Raw genomic sequence first — 12323 nt, 5'->3', positions numbered from 1 at the left:
TATATTGGGTCCAAGTCGATGTGTTTGTTGATGGTGTTTGTGGATGAGTGCCATGCTTCTAGGGATTCCCTGGCTGTTCTTTGTTTGGCTTGCCATATAATGGTTGTGTTGTCCCAGTCAAATTCATGTTGCTTGACAACACTACCATTATAGGGCAAGCCAAACAAAGAACAGCCAGGGAATTCCTAGAAGCATGGCACTCATCCACAAACTCCATCAACAAACACATCGACCTGGACCCAATATACCGGCCACTACAGCGGACAGCTGAAACTGACAACCGGAAGCGGCAGGGACAGGCCACTATAAATGCCGGAGGAAACATCAAAGAAGCGCTTCACAGGAGGCTCCCAAGCACTGAGGATGTCACTGAGACAGGGGACGAAACGTTTGCAACAAAAATTTCCAGCTCGGCGAACAGAACCACAACAAGAACTTGAAGATTTGTGAGGCATGACCTGCCTCTCACAAAGCCATGCTGACTGACTTTAATCACTCAGACAGGGGACGAAACGTTTGCAACAAAAATTTCCAGCTCGGCGAACAGAACCACAACAAGAACTTGAAGATTTGTGAGGCATGACCTGCCTCTCACAAAGCCATGCTGACTGACTTTAATCACTCTATGCTTTTCCAAATAGTCATAAATCCTATCACTCAGAGTTCTTTCCAAAACCTTGCTGACCACAGACTTTAGACTGACTGGTCTGTAATTTCCAGGTATTTCCCTATTTCCCTTCTTGAAAAGTGGAACAACATTTGCCTCCCTCCAATCCTCTGATTTGACTCCCGTGAAGAGTGAGGAAGCAAAGATCTTCGCCAGTGGCTTAGCAACCTCCTTTCTCACTTCCCCGAGCAACCTAGGATAAATCTGGTCTGGCCCTGGGGACTTATCAATCTTAATGTTTACCAAAATTTCCAGTACATTAACTTCATCAATCTTGATCTGTTCAAGCCCGTTTCCCATCTCCTCAAAGTTCTCATTCACAACAAGGTCTCTTTCCTGAGTGAAAACTGAAGCATTTAGGGCTTCCCCTATCTTAGACTCCATGCACAAGTTTCCTACGCTACACCTGACCGGCCCTATCTTCTCCCTGATCATTCTCTTATTCCTCACATATGAGTAAAACTCCCTAATCCTTCCTGCCAAGCCTTTTTTGTGTCCCTTCCTGGCTCTCCTCATTTCATTTCTGAGCTCCTTTCTAGCAAACCTGTAATCCTCTAAAGCTGTGCTAAATCCTTCCTTCCTCCACCTTACATAAGCTGCTGCCTTCCTTTTGATGAGAAGCTCCTCTGTTCTCATCATTCAAGGCTCCTTAATCTTACCCCTTCTTGCCTGTCTCAGAGGAACAAATTTGTGCATCACTCGCAACAGCTGCTCCTTAAACAGTCTCCACATGTCTCTTGTGCCTTTTCTGTGGAACAATTGCTCCCAATCTGTACTTCCCAACTCCTGTCTGATAGTGTCATAGTTTCCTTTTCCCCAATTAAATATCTTGGTAACTGCTCCTTTTCCTCTCCAAGGCTATGGTAAATGTGAGGCAGTTGTGATCACTGTCACCAAAGTGTTCTCCCACCGCGAGATATGACACCTGTCCTGGCTCATTGCCAAGCACCAAATCCAAAATGGCCTCTCCCCTCATCGGCCTGTCTCCATCCTGAGTAAATGTAGCCCATCCCAGTGGATCAGCCCTCTTTCCCCAGTATTGGTGCCAATACTCCATCAATTGGAATCCATTTCCCACACTAATCTTTGAGCTGTGGATTTACCTCTCTCACCTCAAATCACTGTACACCAATTTGCATGTGGTTCAGATAGCAATCAGGAGATTACCACCTTTGTAGTTCAGCTTTTTCATTTAGCCTTCAGCTGCCCATAATCCCTTAGCTAAAGCTTTCCTCGTCCTATGTAAATGCTACTAACACAGACCGCGACAACTGGATCCTTCCCTTTCCATTCCAAGTTCCTCTACAACCCAGAAGAGATATCCTTAACTTTGACACTTGGTCAGCAACACAGCTTTCGGTACTCTGTCTTTGCTGCAGGGAACAGTATCTATTTCCCTAACTATGCTATCCCCATCAGTCTTCTCTCTTCTCACTTGAATGGTGCACTACAGAAGGGTGCTTTGGACAGTTTGCTCATCCTTTCTGCAGTCTGTACCCTCATCTACATTAAAAACAAGAACCTCACACTTACATAAACTAAGGCACCAGCTGAGGCTTTTCTAAACCTGGATTTACACCATCCTGTCCCCGACCATAGATCAGTTCATACAAAAGTCGAACTGCATTCCATGTGACTGTGACAATTATACACAACTGTTCTTAGCTTGGTTACAGCCATTGAGACAGTTGCACACATTGTACTCCTCCAAGGATTTTCAACCTTTACACTACTAGTTGGGATTTATACTCATTTGGTCCAATGCTGAACTATCCCATTACAGACACAGAAGCACTTTCAAAGGCTTCCCTTTCTGCTCCCGTACTTTTACCTGCATTATTTCCAAGGATCTAATCTTGGTTTCCTCCTACTTCTCATGCCTCTCCTGACAACATAAGTTTCTGTCTGCACAATGAAACTATTCAGTTTTACCTCACCACTGTTTCTCTCAATCCTTTAATATTTTTTATTCAGGGAAACATCTACAACGGAGATTCTGCCCAGTAAGTTGTTAAAATAGCAAAGACCTATGCGTTAGTTGTGCAGGTCGTTCAATACAGTGTCATAGAGGGTTTTTAAAACAGCATGGAAAGGTATTCTGATCCATATTTCTTGCACTGGTCATCAAACATCCATATGTCCTAAGCCCATTTTCCAACACTTTGCAGATATCCTTGACTGCTATGGCTTTTCAAGTGTTCATCTAAATATGTCTTATTTGTCTTGAGGGTTCCTGCCTTTACCACCCTTTTAAATTGTGAACTGCAGATCAGACAACCCTCTAGTCTAAAACCTTTTCCTTAGATCTCCTCTAAACCTCCTGCTCCTTACCTTAAAACTCTGTCCTCTGTTTATGGAAACATTTCTCCATATCCACACTGTCTAAATTTTGTATACCTGAATCAGATTCCCTCCCCAACCTTTTCTGCTCTAAGAGAAATAATCCTAGCTATCTAGTCACTCTTCATAGCTGAATCTTTCCAGCCCCGGTCATATCCTAGTGCATCTTCTCCAGTGTAATAATATCTTGCTATAGAAGAATTGCAACCAGAACTGCACACAGTACTCTAGCTGTGGCCTAACTAACGTTACATATGGTTCCATCATAACCTCCTCGTACTTTAATTCAGTGTCCTGACTAATAAAGGCAAATACCTCATATGCCTTTGAAACTACTTTATCTGTCTTGCTGCCTTCAATGATCTATGGACATGCATATAAAGTCCCTCTCATCATTTGTATTTGCCACTGTCTTACCATTCAATGTGTATGCTCTTGGCTTGTTAGTGCTCCCAAAATGCTCCACCTCACACTTTTAATTTTTAAAAAATTGTTTTAATAGAGGCAAAGGCATCAAAAGTGAAGTTGAGGGTGCAATTAAACAGTCTGGTACCTGCCGAAGTATTGTAAATGGAGGATGAAAGGATAGGCAGTTGGGATTTTGAAGTGTAGTTAGAAGTGAGTGTGAATGCTTTATCCAGGGGATGCACAAGATAAAATAGTGTTGGAAGGGAAAGAAGGATGTAAATGGAAAGCAATATAAAATGATCAAAAATTATCTTACCTATGATTAACAGAATGGGAACAGGAACGTCAGGTGAGGTAGCAAGATTAAGACATTGGCTGTAAGAATGGGCAAAAGGTTTATAAAGGTAAGAGAGACAGGGAGTCTAGGAGAGCAGTGACTTGGGACAGAAATTATGATGGATAGCAATTCAGGTCAAAATTAATAAGAATGAAAAGTCACTTATTGCAAAGGCTGTTTAAGCAGTTAAGATATCTAAGTGTCAACAACAATACTTGGGTCAGCAACTAAATATGAGGATTTTAAATGACAGGCGAGATGGTGGAACAAGATTCTATTTCTCCCTAGATCTTTGCAAATCCATGGTAAAAAAGCGAATGCCCCATTTATCTTTACAAAAACAACATAGTAAATATTAAAAGCAACGTGTGGTTTTCACCTTCACATCATCAACAAATTTTATTTAGATGCTCGAATTAAGTTATTATGGCAACAGAAATACTCAGATGTCTTAAGTGACAATTACGCCTCTTATTCAATTAACTGCTGAAGCAAAGTGGCAATGATAAAAGTTCACTCCTAGTGAGATTTCCATATCTGAGAATTTCTTCCAAACACTCTGGCATGTTGATCATATCTGCAGGGCATATGTGCAAATAGAAGAAATCTTAAATTATGATTACATAAACAGCACTTTAGAGAGTAAGATAATATTTTATAATATTGATACAAATGCCAGTGACATTTATGACTAAAATATTACTTTTTTGAGTATTCTACGATTGCTGCTTCCCCTAAGCAGATTAAGTTCCAAATAATGCATTGCAAGTTATACCAATGAATAAACAAGAAGATATTCATATATGAAAACTACCAACTTCAAGGGTTAAATCAACATTTTAATTTCATTGAATTTATGTGAAAAGCCATGGTACATATCTATTCAAGTCTTATTCTATGAAGTGTATTTCAGCATTTACAGGAGTGGTTAATAAAATGAAACTACAATTTTCCTCTTGCATGTTTATAGATTTAAGCGGCTTAAAATCTTAAGTCCATGGATCATTTTTTAAAAAAATTTGATAAGTCTATGTATTTTAATAAAAATGGTCATCTGTGTCTCATGTAGGTTATCTCTCACTAGAACTTTGCAAATCCAAGGTAAACACATTGAATGCCCCATTTCAGTGGAGCGTAAAGACATACATAGATGCATAAGGTTCTGTTAATCAACTAATTTGCATAAACTAACAGACCGTCAACACCTTTTATCTATTTGCCATTTTTGATATGACGGCCTGCAATCTATCTCTTCTCTGTAGTTTTCCTTTTAATTTCTGTAAATAAAAATACGTTATATCTGAACAAATATTACACTAATGTTCACACGTATGTTTATTCAAAACTACAGTCTCAGATTGCTTACACAGTAGGCATTTGCATACATTATAGCCAAGTGAGCAAAGTGGTTTTGGAAAATTTAAAGAAGCAATGAATGAAGTAATTATTGGCTTCTGAATAATACAAAACTAGAGAGTTTGATATGATACGTAATGATTGATTTTAAACAGATCACACAATTCTCATATCTGCAGTGCTCCATGAGTTACGCATTCTCTCACTTTTGAATAACTCAATAAAAATCAATAAGTCTCTTTCCATAATCCAATACACTTCAGTTATTATTTTTTAAAATATTATACACAACAGGAATTAGGTAATTTTGAAAATGTCAACAGTGTTTTTAAAATTCAAAAGAGTACAAATGATTGAAAAAGGTATTTTACATTCAGAGATGATGGATTACAACAGTTCTTCATCAGTACCACAAGTTCATGAGTGAGTGAAGGTACATTAGCAGCTCTCACTTCATCTAGTGCCAAACCATCTTTTGATGAGTTTCATCACATTCTGTACTTAGTCAAAACATGCTTCACAGGCTGAACTATTACTACAAATGCACCAATTTTACATTCGAGATATTGAGTCGCCATGTCAATGGATTGTGAAACAGTCAAAGGCACCAGTGGCATAAAATGATAATTAGTGATTTTTTTACAAAAAATCAATAACAATTCTGCACTTTTGCATTCTGCCATTCTTCACCCTACTTTGGCCCAACCTCACTCCACTCATTTTGTTTTCCCCCTTCTTGACATGAATCATTGTCTATCATATGTCCACTACCAAATAATATTTTCAGATATCTTCTTCCATCTAAGGACTGTTATAGAAATACAAATTGGTGTATTCAATACCTTTACAAAATATAGTCATTTTTTTAAAATTACAGCCAATTATTCATGCAGATGTTATGACAGAAACATGGATTTAACTGGTACGCTACTTAAATACTACAGCACTGTTTATGTATTCATTTAATAAAACATGATTGATATCTTACCACAAATGCCTTCTTAAAATGACAGATATTAAAATGTTACAGACATGCAAACTTCTGCAGCCTAGTTTCCTGTACCACAGCAAAAGTTTCCTATTTTGTTGAATCCACAGTTAATTTGCAATACTCAGAGATCATGGCTCTTTTCCTTTGTGTTTAAACATCAGTAGGAGGATACTTGTTTTAAACTACATGTCAATCACTGCATAATACAATCTTCTTTCGAAAAACTGATTTTGTTCATGTACCAAATCCCGCCAAGGTCTTTTAAATATATTTTTCTGAATTGAGATAACTATAATGAAGATGGTTTAATTAGAATAGATCGCATTATAATTTGTAAACATTGTATTATACATTATGTCAATACTATTCGTAAATTAATAAGAATTACAATTATCTTATAGGGTAAAAATAGCTTTCTTATTTATTAATCTTTTTATTTCTTCCATACCTTGTATTATAAACATTTCAGCAATTTAACGAATATAATAGATTTGAATCTGCATGTAAACATTCGCTTCTTCTGAGTGTGTAAAGCATGTCCAAAATTACAAAACAGTCCCAGCATTTCCATTAAAATATGCTCTCTGCTTATTTTTTCCACTCAAATTCTTTGTGATAGAATTATTTGATACATATTGCATTAAATATTAAATACAAAATAATTTCACTTATTTAACTGACTGCCATTGGCTGTTCTGAATGTATTTCTAAAGATCACTCCTTTTTAATCAAACACTATTACCTATTATATAGTTCATTTATAGAGCTTACCGATGCTCTTTAAGTGACAAGTTCTTCGCCAAGAGGATTTTATTTCCATGTCATTCATTGTGCAGATCGCTTCAAACAATATTTTGGAGAATATTAAACTTTTAATTACCAGCTAGTGTACATGAGTGGTAATTCTCCAGGTCCTTTAAGCATTGCCCTTCACACTAGAAAAAATACGTTGTATATCATGAAAAACGATATCTTTTCACTTTCTCCTTGTCTTCTCTGTTTTGTGTTAACTCAAAAATTTATTTCTGGCATCTTAAAGTTAAGCTAATATGTCTAAAAGGTAATGTTGTTTAATATTAAACTGATTTTGGTAAGTTCTTGGACGTCCAATTTTAATTGCTACCAATTTAATATGTTATATATAACATTCTGACATAGCAGACATTGTCTAATTTTTTAAAAGACTTTGTAATCGGAGAACGCATATTTTGGCACCTTCACATCCTTGACACAATCCTCCTCCATTTATTATTTTGCAGGATAGACTCACTGAGTGCCAACACGTAAAGTTATCTTGCAGATTCTTAACTACAGTTTTTTAACCCGCCATGCAAATTCTATGTGAAGTCTTTATTTCCAACTGATTCTAAAAGAGACGTCAGTTAATTTACAACCATTTATTTAGTTAGCTCTGCGTTAACTTTGAGATTTATATTGTCCTTCACTACAATCTCCGTTATTTCGGATAGGATAGATGAATTGTTTTAGTAAACAACTTGAATAAGACATTGATGCGATGACATCAAGTGCATCTTTACAAAGTTATTTCAGTATTAGACATGCCTGTATTTATTATTGTTATGTCGGTGTGAGAGTCATTTAACCTACACAAACTAGCGTATTTGGATTACAATAATCGCAACATCCACGTTTAAATCCCTCACTATTATCTCTTGGCATGACTGGATGATGGAAAATTCTCGACAGAGCTGTTAATGTAAAAGTTTTAATTTAATTGCTGAACAAATCAGACACCGCTAACAGTTACACTGAGGTCTTGCACCTCATTATAATGTTTATCAACAAGAAGGCAAATGTGTTTATTTCGCTCGCCCCTCGATTTCATTTGCAGTTTGCGTGAAACATACTTAGTTCGTTTACCTTACAGATCTGAAAGTGTTCGGAAGTGAGTGTCTCCGGTATCTCCGAGTCCCCAGCTCCTCCTCTCCCTCCTCCCATGGCACCGCCGCCACCGCCGCCGCTGGCAGCGCCACTGCCTCCGCTGACAGCGCCAGCACTGCTACCGCCACCGGCGCCTGTCCCAGATCCGAGCCCGCCGCCAGAATGAGCCGGGGAAGACGCGGCTGTCAAACCGTCTAACACCTTTCGGAAATTAAATTTCTTCATAATTGACCTGTTTTCAAAATAAAATCCTATCTTTCTTTTTTAAAAAGCGTGCCGTCGCCCTATTTTTTCCTTTAAGAACGAATATTTTCGCAAGAAAATGAAATTATTGAAAAAGAATGCCTTCTCTAATACACATACATATTTAATTACAAAACGATATTTAGCAACATTATATATAGTTGTGTATGTCTGTTATGTGTCAGCTAACGGACGCGATGCCCCTCACACAGGTGCCATGTCTCGCTCGCGCTCACGATGCTCGCACTGGCGGAGAAATTGCGCTAACAGTAGGAGGCTCACTAACCGGAAGTGCCCCTGGTACTCCGCGTTTCATTGGGCCGTCCCCATCCCACATTGGCCAATTAACGGAAAGCCGCCCCGCAGCATTCTGGGGATTGTAGTCAACCGCACCGTGTCTGGATCCGATTGGATCAAAACCGCCGAAAACCTATTTGATTGACGGTCACCTTGCTTCGAAGCTCCCCGCACTGGCCCGAACCCCCAAATTAAAATCGTGGAGCTGCCCAAGTCATGAAGCAATCAGAGAAGAGAAAAATCAACCTGCGGAGGAACAAGTCGCAGTTTCACATCAAAGATTAGCTCCGATGTAATAAACCAGTAGCTCCCTCAGGAAGCAATGTGTAAGATTACCCGTTCATTCATTTAAACTGCTGTGTCCCCCATCAGTATGTTTCACAGGAATTTGGGCAAGCACTCAGTGTGTATTGCGGGAGCATCGCAATTGGGGTTGCAGCCTCTGTTGTGGATCATCTGACAATCAGAAACATAATCACACTCTCGGCTTTATATTTTGGACTCAGTATAAATATATTTTTAAATATATTTGCAATACCTCTGTCGGAGATAAAACGCCCCATTCCGACCACTTCCACAGCCAGATTGAAGAAGCATCATAGAGGGGTTTGTCCATGCATTCATAAAACCAGTAAAACATGGAAGCTATCGTTCCCATTAAAACATCCAGGTAAAGACTGCTAACCTTTTTAAACCTTTGTAATGCTTCAATGGAACACATATTTCAGCGACCTGTTACTTTATTTTCGTATTATAACATTGTCATTTTTGTTCAGGTACTCTACAGAGGGGAGAGTTCCATTCTGCGGAAATTTGAAAAATATCAGTATCTTGAATCAGAGCCAGATTGTACTTGCAACTGTTACTTTTAGGAAATGTTTCCACTTTATTCATCATAGGTTTTAAAAAATAGATTTTTTTTACTTTTTGTAAACGTTTCTTGTGAACATATCACGAATATGTTCGTGCTACATCTTTGATTACTTAATTAAAATAACAATGTTGAACAAGTGCTACAGGAAAATAAATCGTAGCTAGTGTAATATTTATAATAAATATTTATGTAACCAGAATAATATGTTGCTTTGTAACAAAGCAAACAGAATACATTCCGCCTTAGAGATATTTAATAAATTACTGTGCCATATATAAATCTAATCATCCCACTTTCTTTTTGCATACATTAATCATTGTTAATGTTAGTTATAAATTACCATTAAATGAATACTTCAGTGAAGTTACAAACTTACAACTTAAAGCTTCTTTGACTTTAGAAACCAGTAATAAAATTCTCCTGAATGGCCATGAATTAAGTATAAAACGATATAAAGCCTAACAAATGGGGAGGGGGAGGGCGATGATTGTTTGTTCATAATATCTATACTACTAATTCTGAGGCTCAGCTTAATGCTCTGAACACAAGTTCAGAGGCAGCTGGTGGAATTTAATTTCACTTAATAAATCTGAAACATAAAGCTAACTCACTAATTGTGACCATGAGAAATATTGTTGTAAACAGATGTAAGGAGGTGGTGGAGTAGTGGTATTGTCATTAGACTGGTAATCCAGACCCCAGGTTAATAAACTAATGACATGAGTTTGAATCCCACCATGGCAGATGGTGAAATTTAAATTCAGTAAAAAGCTGGCATGAAGAGCTCACCTCATGGTGACTATGTAACCACTGTTGCTTGTCATAAAAACCCACCTGTTTGAACTGATTTATTAAACCATTTCATCCTTATCTGGTCTGGCCTACATGTGACTCCAGACCCCCTGCAATGCAGTTGACACTTAACTGTCCTCAGGATAGGAAGTAAACGGCTTTGCCAGTGATATCCTGTGAACAAATAGATAACTGATTCACTCATGTCCTTTAAGGAAAAAATTCTGCCATCCGCCACCCGTTCTACATATGAATGGCTCTGAAATACTTTAATATGCCACCCTGTTCAAGAACAATTAGGAATTGCCCAACATACGCTGATTTTCCCAGGAACACAATTCCAATGAAAAGGTTTTTTAATAAGTGGACCATATGTTTCCTATGTCAACATTGACCACAGAGCATGTGACTCAGTTTGGACCTTTTCCTTTTTCTCTTTGTCTTTTTATGATGTCTTTGTATGGTTGTGAAGCTGTCTAATGTGGCACTCCACATCTCCCTTGGAAAGACCAGTTCTTGCCTGTGCTCTTTTATCCAGTTTTTGACTTGAGGGTTTCCATATATGCAATTTGTTTCTACCTAATGTTTGGGTATGAACATAATAGTGTTGTAATGAATCCAAGTTTGTACTGCTGTGTTCTGTTACTAGTATTTACATACCATTCCCTAATGGCCATATATGCTTAAGTGTACCTCAATTAATTCAAGCTATTCTCCTGTGGCAGTGGTCCTGGATATCCAAAAGTTATACTTTAAGTCTACATAGCTTCCTACTAACACAATTAATATCAGAAGTTAACACATTTTGCAATTATACTTGGGGAGTATACTTGGGGAGTATGTTATAGTTCTAACCACGCTTTGCCTCTGTGTTTTTTTTAATATAGGCATGGAAACAGACACTTCGGTCCAACCTGTCCATGCGGACCAGATATCCCAACCCAATCATGTCCACCTGCCAGCACCCAGCCCATATCCCTCCAAACCCTTCTATTCATATACCCATCCAAGTGCCTCTTAAATGTTGCAATTGTACCAGCCTCCACCACATCCTCTGGCAGCTCATTCCATACACGTACCATCCTCTGTGTGAAAAAGTTGCCCCTTAGGTCTCTTTTATATCTTTTCCCTCTCACCCTAAACCTATGCCCTCTAGGTCTGTACTCCCCAACCCCAGGGAAAAGACTTTGTCTATTTATCCTATCCATGCCCCTCATAATTTTGTAAACCTCTATAAGGTCACCCCTCAGCCTCCGACACTCTAGGTGCCTATATTAAAAAAAACACAGAGGCAAAGCGTGGATAGAACTATAACATACTCCCCAAATATACTCCCCAAGTATAATTGCAAAATGTGTTAACTTCTGATATTAATTGTGTTAGTAGGAAGCTATGTAGACTTAAAGTATAACTTTTGGATATCCAGGACCACTGACACAGGAGAATAGCTTGAATTAATCGAGGTACACTTAAGCATATATGGCCATTAGGGAATGGTATGTAAATACTAGTAACATAAACACAGCAGTACAAACTTGGATTCATTACAACACTATTATGTTCATACCTGTTCAGCCTCTCCCTATACCTCAAATCGTCCAATCCTGGCAACATCCTTGTAAATCTTTTCTGAACCCTTTTAAGTTTCACAACATCTTTCCGATAGGAAGGAGACCAGAATTGCACGCAATATTCCAACAGTGGCCTAACCAATGTCCTGTACAGCCGCAACATGACCTCTCAACTCCTGTACTCAATACTCTGACCAATAAAGGAAAGCATACCAAACGCCTTTTTCACTATCCTATCTACCTGTGACTCCACTTTCAAGGGGCTATGAACCTGCACTCCAAGGTCTCTTTGTTCAGCAACACTCCCTAGTGTATGCTGAACACACCTTACCATTAAGTGTATTAGTCCTAGTAAGGTTTGCTTTCTTAAGATGTAGCACCTCGCATTTATCTGAATTAAACTCCATCTGCCACTTCTCAGCCCATTGGTCCACCTGGTCCAGATCCTGTTGTAATCTGAGGTAACCCCCTTCGCTGTCCGCTACACCTCCAATTTTGGTGTCATCTGCAAACTTACTAATTGTACCTCTTAAGCTCACACCCAA

At 38.4% G+C, this 12323-nt stretch overlaps 1 protein-coding gene across 1 annotated transcript in view; it reads right to left on the bottom strand.

Annotated features, from left to right (window-relative positions):
- Positions 1-8502, bottom strand: part of stxbp5l (syntaxin binding protein 5L) — a 546595-nt gene extending 538093 nt beyond the window's left edge. The window contains exon 1 of the mRNA XM_043700990.1: positions 7981-8502. Within this exon, the coding sequence (XP_043556925.1) occupies positions 7981-8226 (246 nt within the window). The 5' untranslated portion in view covers positions 8227-8502. The remainder of the gene's footprint in view (positions 1-7980) is intronic.
- Positions 8503-12323: the final 3821 nt, after the last annotated feature.

This window comes from Chiloscyllium plagiosum, chromosome 12 (assembly GCF_004010195.1).
Source record: "Chiloscyllium plagiosum isolate BGI_BamShark_2017 chromosome 12, ASM401019v2, whole genome shotgun sequence".
NCBI classification, from domain to species: Eukaryota; Metazoa; Chordata; class Chondrichthyes; order Orectolobiformes; family Hemiscylliidae; genus Chiloscyllium; species Chiloscyllium plagiosum.
This window is presented reverse-complemented; position numbering and strand designations above follow the sequence as displayed.